The sequence below is a fragment of the Syngnathus floridae genome, chromosome 3 (assembly GCF_059516105.1).
Source record: "Syngnathus floridae isolate MCC-2025c chromosome 3, RoL_Sflo_1.0, whole genome shotgun sequence".
NCBI lineage: Eukaryota > Metazoa > Chordata > Actinopteri > Syngnathiformes > Syngnathidae > Syngnathus > Syngnathus floridae.
In genome coordinates this window covers 21,857,736-21,880,764 of record NC_142415.1, presented here as the reverse complement: position 1 = coordinate 21,880,764, position 23,029 = coordinate 21,857,736, and the positions used below count along the sequence as shown (strand labels likewise).

General features: G+C 44.6%; 3 protein-coding genes across 10 annotated transcripts; 2 read left to right on the top strand and 1 right to left on the bottom strand.

Annotated features, from left to right (window-relative positions):
* Position 1: 1 nt before the first annotated feature.
* Positions 2-12,395, top strand: cep89 (centrosomal protein 89). 4 transcript variants are annotated; one of them, XM_088370155.1, is made up of 19 exons: positions 2-245; positions 559-665; positions 1,075-1,221; positions 1,300-1,531; positions 1,934-1,985; positions 2,102-2,197; positions 2,273-2,458; positions 2,611-2,753; positions 3,002-3,052; positions 3,580-3,663; positions 3,742-3,848; positions 3,945-4,060; positions 4,166-4,346; positions 4,505-4,660; positions 4,739-4,880; positions 6,026-6,115; positions 10,870-11,018; positions 11,753-11,968; positions 12,057-12,395. In XM_088370155.1, exons 1-18 carry the CDS (start codon positions 204-206, stop codon positions 11,949-11,951), a joined length of 2,280 nt encoding a protein of 759 aa, XP_088226281.1. In that variant the 5' UTR covers positions 2-203; the 3' UTR covers positions 11,952-11,968; positions 12,057-12,395. The 4 variants fall into 4 exon arrangements, 2 of the variants coding, with proteins under 2 accessions (XP_088226281.1, XP_088226280.1); XM_088370154.1 differs by having other exon boundaries at positions 11,753-12,395; XR_015857358.1 differs by lacking the exons at positions 10,870-11,018; positions 11,753-11,968; positions 12,057-12,395 and adding an exon at positions 5,063-5,129 and having other exon boundaries at positions 6,026-6,092.
* LOC148401136 (E3 ubiquitin-protein ligase RNF182) lies at positions 7,062-11,156 on the bottom strand. Of its 2 annotated transcripts, none has more exons than XM_088370168.1 (2): positions 10,733-11,156; positions 7,062-8,134 (listed from the first exon to the last, which is right to left on the bottom strand). In XM_088370168.1, the coding sequence occupies exons 1-2, from the start codon at positions 10,789-10,791 to the stop codon at positions 7,381-7,383; spliced, it is 813 nt and encodes a 270-aa protein (XP_088226294.1). In that variant the 5' UTR covers positions 10,792-11,156; the 3' UTR covers positions 7,062-7,380. The 2 variants fall into 2 exon arrangements, with proteins under 2 accessions (XP_088226294.1, XP_088226295.1); XM_088370169.1 differs by having other exon boundaries at positions 7,062-8,120; positions 10,733-11,150.
* abcc12 (ATP binding cassette subfamily C member 12) lies at positions 11,978-22,903 on the top strand. 4 transcript variants are annotated; one of them, XM_088370140.1, is made up of 31 exons: positions 11,978-12,156; positions 13,086-13,172; positions 14,633-14,683; positions 14,755-14,858; positions 14,939-15,085; positions 15,381-15,528; positions 15,629-15,865; positions 16,128-16,301; positions 16,385-16,532; positions 16,608-16,756; positions 16,943-17,050; positions 17,335-17,646; positions 17,719-17,843; positions 17,997-18,069; positions 18,413-18,616; positions 18,794-18,928; positions 19,011-19,098; positions 19,227-19,277; positions 19,403-19,513; positions 19,579-19,682; positions 19,846-20,028; positions 20,119-20,345; positions 20,421-20,558; positions 20,626-20,815; positions 21,130-21,219; positions 21,307-21,496; positions 21,570-21,729; positions 21,800-21,878; positions 21,956-22,069; positions 22,139-22,303; positions 22,377-22,903. In XM_088370140.1, exons 3-31 carry the CDS (start codon positions 14,639-14,641, stop codon positions 22,473-22,475), a joined length of 4,098 nt encoding a protein of 1,365 aa, XP_088226266.1. In that variant the 5' UTR covers positions 11,978-12,156; positions 13,086-13,172; positions 14,633-14,638; the 3' UTR covers positions 22,476-22,903. The 4 variants fall into 4 exon arrangements, with proteins under 4 accessions (XP_088226266.1, XP_088226265.1, XP_088226267.1 ...); XM_088370139.1 differs by lacking the exon at positions 11,978-12,156 and adding an exon at positions 12,538-12,997; XM_088370141.1 differs by lacking the exon at positions 11,978-12,156 and adding an exon at positions 13,848-13,925 and having other exon boundaries at positions 12,538-13,172.
* The last annotated feature ends 126 nt before the right edge of the window (positions 22,904-23,029 follow it).

Genomic DNA, 23,029 nt, shown 5'->3' with positions numbered 1-23,029 from the left:
GTGCGGTTTGGCATAGAAGCGTCTAGATACCAGGAAGCCACAAGTAGCAGCCTGTAAGATTAGCACGAGTTTGTCCACAAAAAAGGCAGTGGTTAAATAAGTTATAACTAAAGCGTTCTTATATTTTAACAAAGGAATGTCCGCCAGCCATTACAGCCTTGCTCTTAGTTTTAAAAGAACTTTATTGACACACATCGTCCGCCATGTTTAAGCTGAACTTCAGGAGGGAGAAAAACAAACAATACGTGAGTGTTATCCACTAATGTCTTTATTTGGTAAAATTTAGCATGGGCATGTTTGCATATATAGTGGAAATGCAATCGAAAAGTTTGAGAAGGGATAGAGTAAAGAGTTGGGTTTTGTACAACAGGGCGGGGCAGGACGAGATAGGCAGTAGGGCAGGATGTGGTCAGGAAGGATGGGACAGTTGAGGACAGGATGAGTCCGATTGAGATGGGGGAAGGCAGGACATTACAAACCTCTTTTTGTGTATGAGCCCTCGCATGTTGTATACATGTCCATGTGTGTGTGTGTGTGTGTGTGTGTGTGTGTCTGTAGAAACATATTGCCCATGGTTTGGTCCCCGCCGCCTCCATCGCCCCCAAGGCTGCCGTACCTCGTACCCCACCCCCACGCAGCCCCGCACCCTCACCCGAGAGACCCAGGTACCCTTAGTCACTTCTCCTCTTCCTCTGATCGTTTCCCACCAGTCTGCTCCCACTCCATCCTATTGTTCATACAGTACTTGGATGCAATGACCTCAGTGTGATGTATTGCATGTCAGGGTGGAGGAAGTGAGTGTCTGATACGAAACGCCCTGTCCCAGCACTGTGCAACACGGATGGCGTCCTGACAATGACACCAACTTGTGGAAAATTACAGCTCATACAGAACAGAAATATGGGTGAAGGGGTCAGAAAATTGCATCTTATATAAACAGTTATGCATGCAATAAAAGCCATGCAATACATTGAATATTGTAGAATAATAACTATCTGTCACTTTGTTTTTTTATTCTGTGAATCTGCAGATGTTGATCTTGTCCATTAATCAGTTTGTTTCGTTTGTCCCCAGATCGGCCTTAGCGGCTGCCATTTTGTCTTCTTCGCTGACCGGACAGACGTGGGCGCTCCCTCCGACCCGTCCCCGCTCTTTCTCTGAGAGCGACCAATCAGAGTCCTTGCTTTCTGAGCACAACATCAGCACTGCGCTCGCCACTCGGTGAAACACATCCTCCATCCACAGCCTTTTCAATACGACTGTATTCCTCACTCTGACTTGCATTGTCCACCTCCTCAGGGATCGATGGTCAGAAGGCTTTGTCGCTCGTCCGCGTTTGTCCTCCCCTGACCACTCTGAAGAGGAACTGCAGCACCAAGTGGAGGAAGAGGACAAGGAAGATGAGGAGATGGACAAGGAAGATGAAGGAGGAGGCAAGGAAGAGGAGGAACGCGTTTATCATACTTTGGATAGTCCGAAGAAGTGTTCAGATGCAGAAGCAGAAGTCTACGCTTTGCCGTTAAAGCACTTGGTGAGGATAAATACAATTGACGTGTGTTCACTGAATATTCATTGAACCCTTGTCTGCATGTGTGTCAGACAGACACACTCAGGAAGCAATTCCAAACAGAACACAAACAAGAAGGAAGAGAAAACGTAAAAGTACCAGAAAATAAATATAATACAAAAAGAAAGAAGACAAAAAACACTCAACTAAAGTGCCTTCTAGTACTGCATTTAGTCACCACACCCACTTGGACCTTAACATTGGCAGCAATCCAAAAACTAAGACACTGGGTGGCGATGTTTTGCATGGTAAGATACATACTGACCTCTGGGCTGGAACAAGAGCTGTATCCAAAAAAAACTTGTTTCATTTAGAATTGATTGGTCTTGGTATTATGGTGACAAAATGTTTCTGCTTGCCCTCCAGACAAGTTCCCCCAAGTCAAGACCAATGATGACCTGCAAGAACTCTTCTCCAGGTAGTCATCACCTGTCTCACAAGCTCTCCAAATTCTTTCCATTCTCACCCATAATACATAGAATTTATTCATTGTGGTGATTGTTTTTGAAGTCTTAATAGAATGATTTTTGACAGAATTCCTGGGGGAAAACATCATTGATCTGCCTCCAGCCATCAGCAGCAGAAAAATGAAGAAGAAAGACTCCACCAAGCATAAAGAAGACATGCCGTGTAAAACTCTACAATCCCCACTTTCTTCTTGTCCTCATATCTTGAAGCATTTCATGTCATCCATTTCCTTTGCAGCCACTAGCCGATTCAAAGAGCCAAGAGCACGGAGACAGCCATCTCGTGAGGCCAGTGTCCCGACTGAGGACGGGGAAGCAGTGAAGGCCCTGAAGGAGAAGAACGCCACGCTGGAGGAGAAGCTACGACACCTGGAACAGGAAGTCATTCGCGGGCGGGCCCAGCCAATCAGGACCTCCCCTACAGGTATGTGTTTCTTTCTCCCTGAAATTGGAAATGACAGAATCTGACAAATTACCAATCATTACAACTCAATTACATCAACATGGCTCCAATTGTAATACAAAAAGAGGTGAGGTGAGGTCAACTCAAATGGCCAGCATTTGTTTCTTTTTCAGGCACGCAGGCGGAGCTGCGGGACGCAAGGCAGCAGGCGCAGGAGCTAGTGGATGAAAACGACGCCCTCAAACGCAGCGTCCATCGGCTCAGTGCGGAGCTGAGCGCCTACCAGACCAAATACAGGCCGCTCAACAAGCAGGAAGTAAAAAGAACAACACGACAACCATCCATCAGCCCCTTTTTGATATTGCTTGTTCACATTAAGGTCTTGGGTGAGCTGGTTCAGCTGATTTTCGGCTCAATTTTTCTTATAATTATACTTTAATAATTAACTCATTTAAAAAAATAAAAAATCCCATACTGCATTTCCTACATTTGAATTAATTCAACAGCATCTCAGCTCAGCGTCAGGTCTTCTCATTAACTGTGTTGCTATAATGTGTGTTGCAGAGCTCCAGATTAAGCATCCTACCAAAAACGGGTTCACCCCCTCCGTGGCTGGTTAGTAGCAAATGAAAACTGCTTGCAATAAGATCAGTGCAATACTTAACAGTAATTGTTGTATATAAATCAGGTTATTTTTTTTACTGATGGCAATGCAGGATCTCTGTTGTTGCCAAGACGACAGCTGTTAAAGATTATAATGAGGCAGCCAGAACACATTTCAGATGTGTTAGTGGTAGCACATCGCCGCTTGTGTTATAATCACATAATTGACCACAATGAGTAGGCCTTGTCCAAATTGTCTCCCAAGAGTGGCTTAAAAGTCAAAATAGGAGGGTTAAAATTAAAGAGAACAATTGCATTTTAAGATTTCCAATATGAAGAAAAAACATAAACAAATAAATGAAAAAAAAATTAAAATTATTGTGTATTTTTTTTAGTCAAGCAACAACAATAATGTAATATTTAAAATCTATTTTGTTAAGTGTTACCTATGTGTGTGTGAATGTTTATTTGTCTTGATGTGCCCTGGCAACGGGGGCGTACCCAGTTGACATCGCTCCTCTTCTCCTCGGTCGGTGTAGGTGGACATGAAGCATTTGTCTCCGCTTGTGTTGACCTACGAAGACATGTTGAATGATAAAGATGCCCTCCTGCGCACGACTGAGGTAAGTTGTGCGTCACCCTCACGCTTAAACAAATTGGTTTTATCATGGAGGGTGACAGAGTGTGATTGATCACCATAGGAGGAGGTGAAGAAACTGAGGTTGCACGTGGAGGAGGTGGTGAAAGAAAATGAGATGTTTCAACGTCAAATGGCTGAGAAAACTGGAGGCCTCAGTCAAGAGGAATGGTAAAAATCCCTGGATTAATTTCCCCAAAATATACGTATATATTTTTAAAAAAAAAACTTTTTTTTTAAACCCAAAGAATTCTTGTGTGTGTGCAGCCATCAAATGCAGCAGCAGGCCATCCTGGTGCTGCAGGAGAATCAGATGTTGATCGAGCAGCTGGAGGCTCAGAATGCAAAGAACGAGGCCGAGCACAGCAAGCGTCTGTCTGAAGGTAAATCGTATGTCCAGCTGTACATCCGGTCATACATCTTTCATCCATCCATCTACCTCTCCTTCCATCCATCGATCCCCCCCCCCCCATTCTTCCCCCACGCAGTTTCCCGAGTTTCCAAGCAGCTGATGCTGCTCGAGGCAGAAAACCAGCGTTTGCAGGAGGAAGTGGACAAGAGCAGGAAGGAGGCGCGCCAAAACCAAAGGGAGGCGCTCGCGCTGAAAAGTCGCCTCGAGGACGCTGTCACCTGGGAGGAGCACTGCAGCATCGCGGGGAAACTCAGGCGGTACGGTGCTGCGTTACCTCCGCCAGGACGGGTTATGATGTCATCACTTTAATGTTAGACAGTTAATCCGTAAAGGAATCACAGCTCTTCATTTGTTCCACATTTTGTTGCGTTAGAGTACTAAGTTCCATTTTTTTGTTTCTCATCGCACTTTTCAGGCAGCTCGAGCAGGAGCGCAGCAGGAACCAAGGTGAGGTGGACCAGGTGCACGCCCTCCGCCATCAAAATCAAAGTCTGCGAGCGGACAAAGCCAAACTGATGGCGGCTGTGGAGAGGACGCAGGCGGAGCTGGAGAGCAGCAGACAAGCCAACAGGTGAACGTGAGCGCAAGTTAGCATTTAGCGGGATAGCCCCCCCTTTTCACGATGACTCAGTCCTATGTCCGATCGCAGGAGGACTCAGAAGCGTCTGAGTGCACTGAAGCAGCAAAAGGACGAGTGCGTACTGGAGGAGGGCAAGACGCGCACTTACCTGGAAGCCGTTGTTTCCGTAGCGGATCGCATCTCGCAGGAGCGCGACCAACTCGTAAATATGGTAACAGGACACGTGCGATGAACACATTATGCATCAAAAACTAATAGGAGAAAAACAAATGAAATAGAAACAAATTTAAGAATTCTTTATAGAGGGTTGCAAAAACATTTTGCATTATATTTTCATGACTTGGTCTTGAGTGCATAATTTTGAGGGGAAAGAAATGCCCTTTTTTTTTCCAGGACTGAGCACCAAGACTGTGTGGCCACAGTGGATAGAAGCAGTGTAGCTTCAGAATTGAAACAAAAGGTAGCGTCAGTCAGCAGCTGAGGTACATGGACTTGAAGAACACGTGCAAATAAACTTTATATCCTGTTAAATATACCTAGCTGCTGTCGGAATTTTATGACGACAGCTGCGTGAAAGTTGAGATAATATGTTCTCCGGGAAGATTCTGCCGCGATTGCTTTGCAAGCACATTCCGACAGCGAGTTTATATTGTCTAGCAACTCGGAGGCGAGATGACTCGGAGACAATTAACCAACGGCCCGATATAGATAGATATGAATTTTTAAAATTTTGGTCGACAATAATAACAATAAAAACATAAGGTAGACTTTTGTAGAATCCCCGTTTTGGTGACAATGGCATCGCTGTAGAGCACAGGATTGTAATGTATGCATGACCACGACGTTTTGAAATGTCAACACATTCAGACTTTTAAAAAGCGGCTGCCTGTTGTGCGTAGAAGGTCAGCCTGACACACACTGGCTCAGATGGAGCATAATAGGAGCCAATTTGCGCGTAGTCTGCTGCTAAGAGTGTTTTGTTGATTGCTCCCCGAATTGCGACGGCTTTGGGCCATCAGCGCCATCATTTTCCTAACATGTCACTTAAAGGTGCAAGTAGACAGCTTTCGTTTTACCGACAATGTTTGACATTTCATTTTTTTCCCTATTAACCGTCATGATGTTTTGAACTCAATAATACACAAATCACAAATAACTCTCGGACCTAGCAGAAAAAATACAAAAATATGCTAATGGCAACAAATAGGCACAGCAGTCTCCAGCAAGTAGTTATTTCGTTTCCCCAGGAAGTCGGCGAGTTCATAAAATGTGATTCCTGACTCGGCAGGCTGTCTCCTTCAAGCTTCTGTTGCTCAACTCTTGCCTTTCTCTTACAAACCTCCTCTTTCTCCTCAGGCGTCTATACTCCAGCAGGAAAAACAAGGATTCATCGGCAGCATCATGAGCGGCACCATCCGATTCGGCAAGCTGCAGGAGCGTGTCAAGGTGAGTTGTTATACAGCAGGGATGTGCAAAATGATGGAAACAGTGCATCATGCATTTTAATTAGGTCAAGTGAAATGGCCCATCCATTTTAAAAATCAACACAAGAATTTGCCCATCCGGGCTTTTTTTGTCCGACACGCCTCCGAGGTCCTCGTTGACTGCAAGATGAGCGGAATCAGCTCTGAAAGGAAACATGAGCTGTTTGTCATACAGGCTACTGTGTTCAATTAAGGACCTTTAGCATCCGCTTGCCAGTCATTACCGCTCTTGCAGACCACGACTTTGCGACGTGGACCGCAATTTAGTTTTGCGTTCATCAAGTGTTACTTACATGAAGCCGTCTGTGCATTCGACTCGAGAGCAGATTAGTGGATTCTGTGGTTTGGAAAGCCCAGATTGGTTAGAAAGCCAAGAATCAATGCAGCCTCGCAAGACTTTTTCCAAGAAAGGCTAAGTGCCCACTTAGTCGCCCAGATGTTATTACGCTGTGATCGGTGTCTTGAAGACGTTTGTGTGCTGTGCCACACATTAGTTAGATGGACAAAATGTCCAAGAACATTTGCAAAGCATCTACAAGTGTGTTGGCAAAATGGTCAAACCTTTTTGCCCAAAATGGAAAAGCTGCCGCAAGTTGAACATAGTTATTTGTCTGCCCCAGAGCTCTTTTCACTTTACTATTTTACTTTAGTAGTTAGTTGATTTGTAAGTGAGGTGGTTTGTTGGGTGTTTACTTTGTTAGTTAATTGTGTTGTAGTCAGCTAGATTGTTTGTTCGTTAATTTGTTAATTCAGTTATACGGTTGTTTAGAAAGCTGGATTCTTTGTTTCTTTGTATGTCTTTGAGTTCACTTTAGTCGTATGTTATGACACTTGTTTTTCCATTTTTTTAAATCGATTTGACTAACAGTCATAATGTTGCAGCATGACACAATGATTCAACGCATAGAAAAAAACAAACAATTTATTTAGTCATCAAGCCGTAGTTATTAGCAGGTAACAGAAAACCAAATTATCATTAAATGAGATTATTATAAATTCTTAAGAAATATCGCAACCATTCAGTAAGTCACATTCATTAGGCCAGGATCCTCGGGCATCCGCACTCCTCTAGAAATGAATGTACATTTTAATTGTATATGCTTATATATTGTGTGGGAACGCAGATGTAGTCTATCAAGACGGAACTCTTCGACCTGCCTCTAAAGGCACAAACACTACCAACTGGTGGCATTTAGTAAATCTCCGTCCCTTTCGATCGGTCGGATTTCATCCCCGAGAGGAACAGTCGCACATGCCCTGGCATAAGCACTGGCAGAAGCCGTAGACCAGACACACCGTCAAACTGGACGGCACCAAACTGACGCACACGATGCCAAGAGTCACCCTCTGGATCACCAACAAGTAGATCCCAAGAGGCAGGGAGCCAAAGTACAAGAAGCCCAGCAGCCACACAAGAATGCGTGGGACATGATTGCAGAATTTGCTCAGGGAGTCCTGGTCCGCTTGCCCGTTGGAAGCCGCCGACAGCGATTCCACGTTGCGCTCCGCGTCAGAGCTGCTGTTGTGACTCGGGAGGCGCTGCGGCTCCCTCTGCACGTCCATGATGGTGATGAAGAGGCAGTTGGATGTGTCGCGGGACGGGCTGGAGGAGAAGAAACTCTTCGGGGAGAGGACCACCTCCTGATTGTGGTCCAAGCTCCAGGATTTGTCACGTAGCCTTAAGCGGGACATGATGTTGGCGTCGTCGGGCAGGGCCGATACATCGTACTCGCCGATCTGGGTTTGGTGGCGGCAAAACGGGCAGCAGATGAAGCCCGTGCCGTCAGCCACGTAGAGGATCTTGACCAGGCAGCGGGTGCACATCCGATGGAGGCAGTCCAAGAGTTTGGGGCGGCGGTTGTGCGCATTGTAGCGTTGGTAGCAAATCTTACATTCCAGTTCCTCGGATAAAGGCCGCTCCTTTTCCTCCAACTCGGCCTGAGGGCAGCTCATCTTCCACTCGCGCTCTGAAGCAGACAGACTGAGAATCAATGATCATTTAGATACGGTCAGGGTCAGAGTTACTGATCAAGCTTGAGTTGTAGTTATGGTTATGCCGATGATTCAAGGATGAAAACAGCAGTCCCCAAACTTTTTGCATCTGAATACCAAGCTTCAGCCCCCTCCCCTCCAAGCCAAGTATTTAAATTCTGCAGTGTGTCCACAAAAAAGCCATCATGTCACTTATCTTTCCATCACCCCAGTAGAACGGCTTTGGCATTCATTGCCTTTTATAAGCGGTTCAGATAATGGCTGAACGGTTGAACGTCATTTACCAAAGAACCTCTTCAAGAACCAGAACGCGCCCAAGACAATCTATAGGTGCCCATTTCTTCCATGGACCGAAACCATACTATGCACTCTTCAGACCTCGTTTCACTTAATGACCAAAACCACAGATATCAAACTTGACCTGACCTGTAATGGGTTTCCTAGCACCGCCTCGTCGCCAAGGGATTGTCTTTTGCAGACACTCGGGTGATTCTGCTCGTATGAGTGTCATCGGAAAACCATTATCTCATCGTGGAAGAAACCGAAAGGAACACTTAGCGACTAACCGCAGCATTGGTCATTAAATACTGTAAAGATGGGTTAGGTTGGAATAGTTCACAAAAAGTAACAAAATAAAGTAAAATCGACTAACCTTGATAATATTTGATAAGTACATAAAAAAATGTTTCAAAAAAAGTGAAACGGCATTTTATGTTTGTAAACCTTTTGTCACTGAAAAGCTAACAGTAATGAAGATTTCAAAACTAATATCAACCTGCTCTGGACCTGCATTTGTTGTTGATGTGGCAGGTGTTTTTTCCGGATGTTTTTCCATTTATAGAAAAAAGCCACAAGGGGTTAATTAACCTAAGAGCAGTTAGACTGCTACAAGAAAAAAAAAAAAAAAGCCAGTGTGTTTGCTCTGCTGCACTTTGTAGCTCGACATAAAGTACGTTGTTTACACGTGAGTAGTCTTGAACAGCTGGAAAAGATGGTTATGGAATCTTTTTTCTGTAGTAAATACCTTCTCTTAACTCATTCACTGCCATTGACGGCTATAGATGTCAAAGATCCATTTGAACTGATCTGGCAGTTAAAATGAGGTTGCTGCTTCTAGTTTCACTGTCAAATGATTTGTTTGAACCAGATCGCGAATTATGTTGAAGAGATTGCTGTTAACGCAATAGACAAATACATCGGTGATCCTATCGACATAAATCCAATGAGCTTGTTGAACTAATTCTAACGCTGATAGCAACAAGTAGCTCAAGACTACCTCTTGTGCTGATTTGCGTCACTTTAAAAATGTTCAAACAAAAAATATAGTATTATAATTCATACTCTCTCAAAAGTGCTGAATTAAGAATTGGACCGACCCAGGAAGTTGGGTCTGGAATTTGACCTTTGACATATGAAATTGAAATATGATCACTATGTAGTGCGGTAGGAACCCTTTTGAAGTCACTTAACGGTAGCAGTTTGGCAAATATTGAACAATTCATTAATAAAAAAGAGGCTTCGGGCTGTTTGATGACATGAACTGGCTCCCAGTTTATTTTAACTGGTAGAAATTGCACAAGTTCTGTGTTTTCCCCCATAAGAAAATGTGAAAAACTGGAAGGGTGAAAAAGAGTTTTACGTAGGAATTCGGCACTTAATTGTTCCCAGTCGTTGCACGTTTTTGAAAAATTGTAATGTATTATTCAGAAAAATAACAAAAAATGTCTCGTGTCTATAATGATTACCAAGTTTTGTGGTTCAGAAGATGGATGGATGGATGGATGGATGGATGGATGGATGGATGGATGGATGGATGGATGGATGGATGGATGGATGGATGGATGGATGGACGGACGGACGGACGGACGGACGGACGGATTTTTGTTTATTATTCAACACATTTAATCCATCCATCCATTTTCTGAACCGCTTATCCTCAGAAGGGCCGTGGGTGTGCTGAAGTCTATCTCGGTGGTCTCTGGGCAGTGGGTGGGGTGCACCCTGAACTGGTTGCAGTCAACACATTTAAATGTAATCATCACTTGAGTTCATTTTTTTTTGTTACATCCAAGCACAGCGTTTTTGCTCCTAACTGTGCATGATGTTGCAATAATAAATCCAGATATGTTTTCGGAAGAAATCCTCTGCCTGTGTAATAGCAAAACCTTAGCCTGAGCACAAAAACAACCGGGTCGGGGAGTTTTTTAAATAAATGATTGCCTCCCCCCAAAAAATCCACATCTAGGTGAATTCACAAATAGCAAATTGTGAATCTGCAAAGTCAGCTGGACTAAGCTCCAGCTCACCCTCAAACCTACCGCAATGAAAACAAGTTCTCGAGAAAATGGATGGACAGATACCGTTGCTTGGTCGCTCATTACAGCTTTAACAAACATACGGCCGTAAAAAATGCCAAACGTCACGTTCGAACGAATCACCCCTGAACCGCATCATCATCATCATTAACATCGTGTCAACTTGCTTGAGGCACTTGATCAGCATAACCTGTTTGAGCGTGTGTGTGCGTGCGTGCGTGTTGTTGCACATCTGTTGCTACTACATCAGCACATAACAGCACACCACTCACCTCGCTTTGCCGCTGTCGCTGCTGCGTCGTCCTCCTCCATGTGCATCCACCTCCCTCATGGCAACCCTCTCTCTCTCGCTCTCTCTCTCTCTCTCTCTCCCCCCCTCTCTTCCTTGTTGTCTCACTCTTTGTTTCAGGTGTACCGCAGGCTGGCGTCCAGCCGATTGGCGGCGCTGGAGGAAGCGGCGGCGGGCACGGCGGCCTCTCACCGCCGGGACATGGTCCACCTGCAGCGGCTACTGGGAGAGAGGCAGCAGGCGGAGGAGAGGCTGCTGCAGTCCAAACGGTAGGGGGAGGAGGAGGCAACAAATGAGGAGCGGCATGAGCGATTGATGCAGTGGAGAAAAGAGGAGATGGTTGCTGAGGGAGGAGGATGCAGGAGAGGGTGGTGGAGAGAGCGAGGTAGAGTGATGCATTCGATGGGAGAAAGGGAGGAGCGATAGAGTTCAAACGGTACTTGGAGGGAAAGGAGGAGCGATGAAGAGAGGGAGAAAAGGGAAAAAGAGGAGCCAAGGGAAGAGAGATGCAAAGGGGAAACGAGGAGCAGATCGGTGAGAGCGAGGAGATGGTGTCATTTCAAAATGAGTGGACACTACTTCAGGGAAAAAGTTGTTCTAATATTTTTTTCATGGTTTAATAAAAAAGTCCTAAATGTCATTAAAACACTATAGAAACGAATAAAAAATATAATATAAATACTATATATTTTTAAATGTCATGGAAGAGAAGAGGGAGTTTAAGAAAAGCAGCGATACGAATGGACAAATGGAGACTTTAAAAACTTTATAATGCTTGGATAGAATTTTAACATTCCGAATAAAATACGTAATTAAATCACAATATGAGAAATGTAGTTTTTCAGGGATGATTCATACATGGATGAGTTGTAGTTAGTCATCGCAAAACGCTAAGATGTTAAAAAAACAAACAAAAAAAAAAACTAAATTGCACATGTTGGAGAAATGAGATACATGTTGGAGATATGAGATGTTCCTCAAGACGTGACTATTTGCTGTTCAGGGAGGTGGAGGAGGAGCTGGAGGTGGTGTGGCAGGCGGCCATCAGGGAGAACCAGCAACTCAAGGAGACTCTCAGCCACTCCGGCCCCACCGGCCCCATCCTCCAACGGGCCTTTGCCGACACCGAGCTTCCTTCCGACTTCCTCAAATTGCAGCATTTCGATGAAAAGCCAAAACAAGACCTGGATTTCTACAGCTAGAAGAGGCCATGACACAGGCATCGTTTCTATTTTTTTATGCATGATACTGAAAAATTCTGACGGAACCCTTCACCTGACTTTTTATCTTTATTGCTTATTGCTAAGCATATTCTCAGTTGGACTATTCAATGGATGCCAGGAAGATCAAGTCATGGACGTTGAGACTTTTTCGGCCCGATGAAGAAGTTCTACTCCATCCGACATGGTTCCTACACTTTTCCTGCCAAGCCCATGTGACAATGTGTCTTGTGGTCTGTTGAGATTCATAGAAAGATTCAGATCCAGGGAAAAGGTCACGGTGACTTAAAAACATCCTAGCTCAAGTCAGATAACTGTCAAAAGGTCTAATCTAACAATACACAACAGAAGATCTTTGAGTAGCCGGTCAATGATCCACGGTATCGTTTACAATTATGTTCCCAATAAAAGCCGCTCCTCTCTTAACGGTATAGCAGTTAAGTCCTCTGTGGGATGTGCATGCCTCGGCAAATAACTTTGTACAGCATTGGCAGTAAAAACTGCAACGTCATGACAATAGATTTCTTATTTTTTCCCCAAATACATATTTGCCTTTTTTTGGCAAAATAAATTTGACCAATAAGAGTGACAGCATGGCGTCCTCTGTTGTCGCCTCAGCTTTATAACATTGAATTCAAGTCATAAAAAAATATTAGCAGCAAATGTATTGATGGAAATAATGTGTATTTTTTTGCAGTAACATTTGAATATTAAGAGAATTTTTTTTTTTTCAAGGATGAAATAAGCAATTTTTTCCCCAAAGATAAAAATCATACATTTGAGAAAAAATGTCATGTTAAAAGAAAAAAGATAACATTTGTCAAAGATCTAATGACGTTTGTGTTTTTTCAGGATGACAAAATCATCAGATTACATGAGGAAGTTGTCTTTTTATTTGAAGAACTGAATGTACAAGAAAAAAAAACACCACAAGCAGAAAATATCCCTTGTTTGAATTAGTTTCCGTCTATTCAAATTTTTTGTGTGAAGCTTTTCCAACAGAATGTGTTGGTTGTGCGTGTGTGCGGGTGCGTGGCCTTGGCTGCTCGTAAATGTGCTCCACGTGCTGACGTCTAGTCATTGTAACCTTTGAAGCTTCTTGTGCAACCAATGCAGATGGGGGAAAAAATGCTGCTTCAGTCTTTGGAATAAGTCGGATCGCGCTACACACTGTCCTCCTCCTCGTCCTTCACGCACCTGCAGGTAACTATTTTTTACGTACTACTATGACATTCATTTATTTATATCTACCATTCCATAATAAGACCATTTTGTTCATCTATGATTTCATAGCTTGAGAACTTTGCTTATCACAACATATCAAGGTAACTCTATAGTGATGTAACTATCACTCACAAACAAAATAACTTTCATAAAATAACAATAATATATAATTTAATAACTCATAAAAAGCTATGTTTATTTCTTTATGTCCTACTTGACTGTGTGTATATGAATGTGTGTGTGTGTGTCTGTGTGTGTGTGTGTGTGTGTGTGTGTCTGTGTGTGTGTATATACATATACATACATACATACATATATATATATATATATATATATATATATATATATATGTATATGTATGTGCACACACACACTTATCAGGGCAGATGTCAAGTTGTCAATTATTTGTATTAAAATTAATCAAACACGATGGCACACTGGTTAGCACGTCGCCTCACAATACAGGGGTAACAGGGTTTGATTCCAGCCCATGTGGAGTTTGCATGTTGTCCTCGCGCCTGCGTGAGTTTCCTTCCGTGTATTCGTGTTTCCTTCCATATTCTAAAACCATCCACGGGAGGTCGATTGTCTACTCTAAATTGCTGTTAGTGTGACCCTGAGTGTGTGACCTCGGATTGGCTCTTGTCCTCCCAGGGACTGCCGGGATAGGCTCCAGGACCTCCGTGACCCCCGTGAGGATAAGCAGATGAGAAGGATGAATGAATAAACACCGTTAAGTCAACAAATATAGGCTATAGCTAACACAACACGTCATGTTTGCACTCATTTGAAACCACATCACACCACTTCCTCCTCCTCCTTAGCTGACTGACGCTAACCAACCTCCCATAAAAACGTCACCAAAAAAAAAACAGCCCATGGCTAATTTAAAACGTGAATTTGCATTCACATAAATTAGGTTGACATGACTTCCCGGCCAATGACACTCGGCGCTGACGATCTTAGGATAGCAGCCCTAAAATTCACTCTTCCTTTTGGTATTAGATTCAATTTGTGCAATTTATTGACTAATTTCGAATGAAATTTATAAGAAGTGAATGAAGTAAAATAGCCCATGACGTTACATATTTCATATTGAAATGAATGAGCTCATGCATCACTCCGGAATAGTGTTTCACAAAGTACCAAAACATAATTCATTTTTTATTCAGCTGGCAAACAATATTTTTAAGTACCGTATCTGCACAACTCTCTCAAATGTGTGTCACAAGTGGGCGAGAAACCGGAGCGACTTGCTCCTAGCTAAATTTGTGAGCAATCAGTTGGTTGTATTGACAAAGCACACTTACTTGTAACTGAATACAGCAAATATCCCCAAGCAACTGCGGAAGAGGTGGAAAAAAGTCAAATTCATGACTCATAACATTTGAGTTTCAACGAAGTGAATCAACCCCATCTGATAACTACTCTGACTACAGGACAAGATGAAGGCAGAGTACGATTTGGAGAAAACCAACCACGACTTTGGTGTGAGTAGGCATCGTCTAAACGCATCTTCCCGTACTTGCACGAGCAACCTAATATTTGTTTGGACTTTCAGATGGAAAGAAACGACAATGCCGGCAGGAAAACTCGCCGTTCGCTGTTTGGGAAGTACAAGCAGAGCCTTGAGACCCTCAAACCTTTCCGCTGGACCTCGAAGCAGTCCGTGCATTTCGCTTAGCATTGCTTTATTGTCAAAAGTGGCTAACTTGTTGCTAACGCAAGGTCTGTTTGCTGTCTAGTCCCCATCCCGTGGATAATGCGGGGTTCCTGTCCTTCGCCACCTTCTCGTGGATGACCTCCATGATGTGGGCCGTGTTCCGGAACAGGCTGGACGTGAATACCATCATGATGTCTCCTCTGGATAAGGCTGGTGAAAGCACCAACAGGTCCAGCGCTCTTCCTTGTGACTTTTGTTATATGAGCTAGCTGATCATTAGGGAGATCTAGAAGTGAAGATACCTTTTGGATTAGATACCAACCATCTTCAACCACCAGGAAGAGCCCAGTTGCTGCTGTTTGATTTTCCAAATTACTACACAGATACCTTCCTGGAGATGTTTGGGTTCAGACCCACCAAGAAGGGCAGAAACCAAACCACCTGTGAAATGTGTTCTGGACAATCCACAATCACCCCGAGAGACAAATGTGATTCTGGAATAACCGACCATGTTCTCTCCTCAGGCTGCAGAGACTCTGGGAGGAGGAAGTAGCAAAGTCGGGTCTGGAAAAGGCATCTCTGGTCCGAGTCATTCTTCGTTTCCAAAAAAACAGGCTCGTTTTCTCCATCATAGCCGGGGTCATCGCCATGGTGTCAGCCTTTCTGGGTCCGGTTAGTCAACTCCATCTCCCCGAAATAGCAAAACGCTTGGACCTCGGATTTGTTTGGTCCAAGCTTCCACCATTGTAACACCGTTTTTAATCTCTCTCAGGCTGTTATGATATACCTGCTGCTGGATTACGTAGCCGACCCTTCTAAATCAACCCGGGTGCACGGCATCGGCCTCTGCTTTGCTCTGTTCTCAAGCGAGTTCTGCAAGGGCTTTTTCATCTCGCTGCTGTGGGCCATCAACCTGCGCACCGCCGTCCGGGTGAAGGGGGCCTTCAGCACCATGGCCTACATAAAGGTCATTTCGCTGCGGGTGCACAGCGGCATCTCCATGGGAGAGGTAGGGACCCTCAAACTATCAGATGGCTTTTGAAGCAAAAAAAAAATCTATAGTGTATGCAGTTGTGACAAAGCACTACTTTTGTCTAAATAAAGCACCTCGTCTCAGCAAGATGCCACACGATGGCACCAAAGTAATACTTTTTTTTCCCTCAGCCTAAAAATGCTGAGTCATGACTATGCAGCGATATTTTTTTCCGTGAGCTTATCTTGTTTTGGGAGTAAATGAGTGGAAGTAAGTTGAGTAAACGCTCTCCCCACAGATCATTAACGTCCTGACGAACGACGGCCACAAGATGTTTGAGGCGGTGGTGTTCGGCAGCTTCGTGGTATCGGCCCCGATACTCTTCGTTATCTGCATCGTCTACGCCAGCTACATCCTGGGCGTGACAGCGCTGTTTGGTGTCGGTATCTATCTGGTCTTCATCCCAGTTCAGGTCAGGAACCCAACGCGCCACCGCCGGCATTATTTCCGTCTTTTAAGGTCACTCATTGTTGTGGTTTTTCCACCTGCCTTCAGTTTTTTATGGCCAAACTCATCAACAAGTTCCGACACAAAGCCATCATGATGACGGACAGTCGCGTTCGCACCATGAACGAGATCCTCAACAGCATCAAGCTCATCAAGATGTACGCCTGGGAAGAATCTTTTGAGAAGAAAATCGCAGGTAGGGTTTATTTTTTTCGGGGGACATCTCGGATGATTGGCACCCGACAATAACCTATTTCTGGGTTTCTTCCAGAGTTACGGCAAAGCGAGAAAAGATATCTGCGCATAGCCAGTTACATCCAGAACAGCAACAACAGCATCACCAGCATCATCCCCACCCTGGCCACCGTGGCCACCTTCATGCTACACACCTTGTTGGGCTGGCAGCTCGACACCACCGAGGTGAGCGCACCTCAAGAAGTAACAAAATAGAGGACTTGAAAACAGTCATGGAAAAGAGATGCTAGTCTGCTAGTTTGACCCATAGCAACTGAAATCTGATTGGACCAAAAAACGTATTCCAACTTGGGTTGTAAGTGTAGGTGGTGCTTCGATCAGATTGATGGATACTTTCCATGTTCTCACCAGGCCTTCACCATCATTGCCATCTTCAATGCCTTGCGCTTCTGCCTGGCTCTCATGCCACTGTCCGTGAAAGCTCTGGCCGAAGCCAGCGTGTCCATGGCCCGTCTCAAGGTAGGACATTAGATAGTGTCGGGAGATAACGCCTGCATTACCCTCGACCGCCACTAGTCAAACCAGGTCTGTTTTTTGTTATTTCCGAGGGCAAATAACAAAAATGTCTTTTTGACTACAGTAGGAACAAATGAGTGAGGAAAAATAAAAGGCAAATAGGAAAAAAATTAACTTTTCTACCCCAAATTTGATATGCACCAAGCTTTGAAAGCTCTGATCAATCTGCAGTTGTGAACTTTTAGAGTTTGGCAGTGATGGAAAGTGCAATCTGTTCTTCCCTCTAGAAAATATTGCTGATCCAGAATCCAGATCCCTATTTGGTACAAATGAAAGGTGGCGACGTGGCCATTGAGATGATAAACGCTACCTTGTCCTGGAACAAACCAGAGATCCGGAGTGACTCCAGCCTTCTCGGCGAGGACAACGAAGGGATGGTGATGGACGACGGAGAACTTGAACTCAAGACGGATAAAAAATTCAACTCTCAGCCCACTTTGAGGAACATTTCCTTCTCGCTACCTAAGGGCAAGTTGCTAGGTGTCTGCGGGAATGTCGGAAGTGGGAAGTCCTCACTGATTTCGAGCATTTTGGAGCAGGTGACTTGACCCTCGTTACCTCTTTCCCGACGTTGAAGACCTTCACGTGAAGGTCGTTTGTGTTTTTTTTAGATGCACCTCCTGCAGGGGTCAGTCTCGGCCGACGGCACCTTTGCATACGTTTCGCAGCAGGCGTGGATCTTCCATGGAACCGTTGAAGAAAACATCCTGATGGGAAGCCCGATGGATACGAACAGGTAATGCACACCAAGAAAAACGATCAATGCAAATGATTGACTGGAATAATGAAGAATAAACATTTTAAAAATGGTGATAACAAAATGACTACAACTGCTTTTACTAGTATGCTACAACAATTGCAACTATTACTTATTAGTTTCTTCGAACAGATACGAAAGAGTTTTGGACGGGTGCAGCCTTAGACCCGACCTGAAGATACTCCCACATGCCGATCAAACAGAGGTACAGTCTACATTATTTTTCTTGTTGATTTTTTTTTGTAGTGTTCTTTTCTTTTTTTTTTCTTGGATTGTTGATTTCTTTTGTTTGTTTGATCTGTATTGTTTTTAATGTTCTGTGTATTATTATTGTTTATTGCTGTTGTTTTTTTTCTGGTTGTAATTATTTTTTGTGTTTTTTTTAGTATTCTTCTATTTCCCTTTTCTTTGGATTGTTGCTTTTGTTATTAATTTTATATTTTTGTTTCTGGTGTTGATTTCCATCATTATTGTTGAGTTGTGTTTCTGTCATTGATTTCTCAGACTGTTGTCGATTTCTTTTCCTTGCTTGCTATTGTTGCGGTCAGATCGGCGAGCGTGGGCTGAATCTGTCAGGCGGCCAAAAGCAGAGAATCAGCCTGGCTCGGGCCGTCTACGCCAACAAGGACATCTTCCTGCTAGACGATCCGCTCTCGGCTGTGGACGCCCACGTGGGCAAGCACATCTTTGAGGAGTGCATCAAGCGTCAGCTTTGGGGAAAGTCCATCATTCTTGTCACGCACCAGCTCCAGGTACCGAGGCCACAAAATGTTCCTGCTATATTAAAAAAATAGATATTGTGAATATTCAAATCATTTATGAAGGCTGGAGTCTTGTACTGAGAACACTTTGTTCCCACTTTCCTCTCAACATAATGAAATTGTACTGCATGACTATTACAGTATGACTCTTCTTGCTACTTCCATCAGTATCTAGAGTACTGCGACGACATTCTGGTGCTGGAGAACGGCGAGGTCCAGGAGTCGGGGAACCACGAGGCGCTGATCAAAGCCAACGGACGCTACGCTCAGCTCATCGGTGGCTACCAGGCAGAACAGGCCAAAGTGTGTTTTCTTCTTCTTCTTCTTCTTCTTCTGTTTCCCTTTCTTCACGTAACATCGAAACGTTACTTATTGTTGTGTTCAGACTGAGAAGGTAGAAGAGGAGGCTCCGCCCGTGAAGACGATAGAGGTAGAGCTGAGAGAGCGGACAAACAGCGGAATCATCAATCCAGGTTACTACAATTATTACTATTACTGGTACATCACTGGGAGGACACCAAGATGATATTTGATGGACCATGACGGGAAATTTTGCAGTCTTACGAAGGCAGTGTTTGAAGCTTGTAACTCTTGCTCATAGCCTTCGAGATCGCAGACATCGATGAGGTGGCAGACATGAGCAGCCAAAAATGTGAGTCAAGCCTCTTTATTTGAATCAAATAAAACACACTTCAGAGATTCACAATAGTACATTTTATTTCCATGTCAAACTCTCGTATTGGATGTGAGTCAGTGTCTGAAATATTTGTATTGTAGCATGCCAGGGAATTTCAGCAGATATTGGCGACCAGCTGGTCTGCAAGGAGTCCACTTCGAAGGGCGCCGTTTCTTGGAGGATTTACGCACAGTACTGCAAGGCGGCAGGAGGTTGAGAACACACACACACACACGAATACACACAAACACACACACTTAATATGGTCTCACTTCAGGTTACATCATCACCTTCCTCACCTTACTCAACCTGGTTCTGATGATCGGCTGCACGGCCTTCTGCAACTGGTGGCTCAGCTATTGGCTCGGCCAGGGCAGCGGGGTGAGAGCGCACGGACATGCTCACACACACGAAACATGCCGACCACGTATATCGAAGTGCAAATATGGACTGAAGTTTGAATTTAAAACTCCAGTCCAAAACCAGATTAGACTACCACAGAATTTTTTTTTTTATTCTAACATGTTCACCTTGCTACATGTAGTCAGCCAACGGGACCACACAAGAGAAGGGGGACATTTCCAAGAACCCAGACCTGAGTTTCTACCAACTGGTCTACGGCATGATGGTGTTGGCCATGCTGACCTTTGCCATGATCAAGTGCTTCGTCTACACCCATGTCACCTTGAATGCTGCCTGCCATTTCCACGACACCATGGTCAAGAAGGTACCTCATTTGCGGAACCGCATCGATATATATTTCGGACCTGCTGATGATGTCATCTCAGATGATGAAAACATTTATTGTCATTGCCAGGTCACAGGCAGTCCCATGAGCTTCTTCGACACCACGCCGACAGGCCGCATTCTCAACCGCTTCTCCAAAGATCAAGAGGAGCTGGATAGCATTCTCCCGGTTCACATGGATCCCTTCTTGCAGTTTTCTTTGCTGGTTACCTGCACAGTCGTCATCATCTCCGCCGTCTTCCCAGCCATGCTCATCGCTGTGCTCATCCTGGGACTTGTGTTTACCCTCATGCTCTTGTGCGTTTCATTTCAATTTCCACCACCGGGATCCGGGTTTTGTATCTCGTGCCAGGAGGTGTCTTGTTTCTGCAGCATGTTCCAGAGGAGCATCCAACTGATGAAGAAGCTGGAGAACGTTAGTCGCTCTCCTTGCATCTCCCTCACCACATCCACTCTTCAAGGCCTCACCACCATCCACGCCTACAACATGAGAGACAGCCACATCGCACTGTAAGATGATCTCCTGCTGACTTTGACCTCGTTACATCAGCAACCATTGTCCTGTCTTGCGTCTTAGGTTTAAGTACCTGAACGACGAGAACTCCAACCACTACATGCTGTTTAACGCCGGGATCCGCTGGTTGTCCTTCAAGCTTGACTTGATGGCAGCCACGCTGGCTTTGTTCGTGGCGCTCTTTGTGGTTCTGAGTAGTAATGACTACACCAGTCCGTCTTTGAAGGCCCTTGCTTTGTCTTACACCACACAGGTAAGTTCAGGTAGCCAAAGAAGTGAATTTAACAAAGCGTTCGTGAGACGAGCAGAACTAGCAAAAGCGTTAGCGCTATGTACTTGGAGTAGAAGCTCACTGGGAACATTTCATATTTGCTTTTCTTAGATGACGAGTCTTAAGCAGTAAAGTATATATGCCTATTTAAAAGGGCCACTTTTCAAAGGCAGGTTTATCATTTATTTTGGTTTATTTTTCAATTACATATTAAGGCAGCATATTCTAATCTATTTACGGTAGCGAAGTACTGATATTTTTGTCCGCCGGATCTGGCGAATGTGATTTGTGCGCAGTTGACGGGCATGCTACAGTATGTGGTGAGGCAATCGACAGAGGTGGAGGCCAGGTTCAACTCGGTGGAGAGGTTGCAAGAGTACATCACGGTCAGATAACGTCATAGAAGCCTCCAAAAGCCATCCTGATTAGACTGTTCTGCGCTTGGATCTCAAATCTAAGGTTCTCGTCAACAGGGTTGTACGTCTGAGGGTCCCAGACGCATGGAGAACGGTCATAACCTGAAGAACTGGCCAACGGATGGGTCCATCACCTTTCGGGACTACAAAATGAAATACAGAGAGAACATGCCCGTTGTCCTGGATGGGCTGAACTTCCTCATCCGAGCAGGAGAGAAACTGGGCATCGTGGGAAGGACGGGTTCTGGTGAGGCTTCAGAAACCACTCGTACCGCTCCTCAATTTCGCCAGTGCAAGTGTGAAGTTTGCCTCGTCCGCAGGTAAGTCCTCCCTGGGGGTGGCGCTGTTCCGACTGGTCGAGCCGGCGGCGGGTAGCATCCTGATAGACGGCGTTGACATCTCCACCATGGGTCTGCAAGATCTGCGCAGCAAACTGTCCATCATCCCTCAGGACCCCGTCCTGTTCATCGGCACAGTCAGGTAGCTAACGAGCAAACGGGCATGTGTGTGTTGTGGACTGCCGATGGCTGATGACCACCTATGTCAACAGACACAACCTGGACCCCTTTAACAGCTACAGCGACAGCGAGATCTGGACATCGCTGGAGAGGACCTACATGAAGGACTCGGTGAGTCACATGAAAGATCCTAACACCTTCCAGACCCACCCGCAAGAGAGCCGAGTGATGTTTTATTTTCATGGCAGATCTCCAAACTGGAGGGTCAGCTTCAGGCGCCGGTGTTTGAGAACGGAGAGAACTTCTCAGTGGGAGAGCGACAGTTGATGTGCATGGCGAGAGCGCTGCTCCGCAACTCCAAGGTTGGGGCACGCCCACGTGCTTGCAAATGTTGGGCTCAGGCGACCCTCTGACAGGACTCCTTTATCCAGATCATTCTTTTGGACGAGGCGACGGCGTCCATCGATTCCGAGACCGACGCCCTGATCCAGACCACCATCAGAGATGCCTTTCAAGACTGCACCGTGCTCACCATCGCTCACCGACTCAACACCGTAATGCACGCCGACCGCATTCTAGTCATGGACAGCGGAAAGGTGACACACATTGTCTTAAGACAAGTTATGTGCTACAAATGACAAACTCCATAACCCAAACTCTTAACCGCAGGTAGCAGAACTGGACGTTCCAGACGTGTTGTCGAAAAGGTCCGACTCGCTGTTCTCCTCGCTCCTGTCGGCCACAAGAACTGTGAGCGTGTCCAAGTGACACTGATGTACACCCATTATGTTTTTATTCTTGTACTGGATTTTGCACATGTACCCACAGTAGTGACCACTGAGGAAATTCATGTTGTTTTACTGTTTTTTTACAGGGAAAGAGAGAGAGAGAGAGAGAGATCATGTGTATTTAAATGTTATTATTTATTGATTCACGTTTGAATTGTAATGACTTTTTCAAGCGAATTGCAAATTCGATATACACTGTTTTATTTTTCAATTCCTTCACTGTTTTGTGTTTACGTATTGTTTTTATACTGCTGCTCATTCTTGGCCACACGGCGGCGCTAGTGGTCTTTGCCTGGCTTACAACCCAGCAGCCACTGAAAACACTGCACTTGATTTGAATGAGAATGACGTCATGTTTGGGGGAAAAATCATAACGCAATATAAATAAAAAATATATTTATAAATAAATGTAAATATTTTTATTTAGTTTTATTTTTGTTGTATTAGAATCACTCAAGGGGAAATTTAAGTGACACCAGTTGTCATTAGGTATCCACAGCAATTGACACTGTAGAACAGAAAGTTACTTTTACA

Coding starts and splice junctions, on each gene's coding strand:
- cep89 (XM_088370155.1), top strand. CDS start 204: ATGTTTAAGCTGAACTTCAGGAGGGAGAAAAACAAACAATAC. Junction 1,222..1,299: donor AGCACTGCGCTCGCCACTCG/GTGAAACACATC, acceptor CCACCTCCTCAG/GGATCGATGGTCAGAAGGCT. Junction 1,532..1,933: donor CTTTGCCGTTAAAGCACTTG/GTGAGGATAAAT, acceptor CTTGCCCTCCAG/ACAAGTTCCCCCAAGTCAAG.
- LOC148401136 (XM_088370168.1), bottom strand. CDS start 10,791: ATGAGGGAGGTGGATGCACATGGAGGAGGACGACGCAGCAGCGACAGC. Junction 8,135..10,732: donor AGCGACAGCGGCAAAGCGAG/GTGAGTGGTGTG, acceptor ATTGATTCTCAG/TCTGTCTGCTTCAGAGCGCG.
- abcc12 (XM_088370140.1), top strand. CDS start 14,639: ATGAAGGCAGAGTACGATTTGGAGAAAACCAACCACGACTTTGGT. Junction 17,647..17,718: donor TTTCGAGCATTTTGGAGCAG/GTGACTTGACCC, acceptor TGTTTTTTTTAG/ATGCACCTCCTGCAGGGGTC. Junction 19,278..19,402: donor AGACATGAGCAGCCAAAAAT/GTGAGTCAAGCC, acceptor TTTGTATTGTAG/CATGCCAGGGAATTTCAGCA.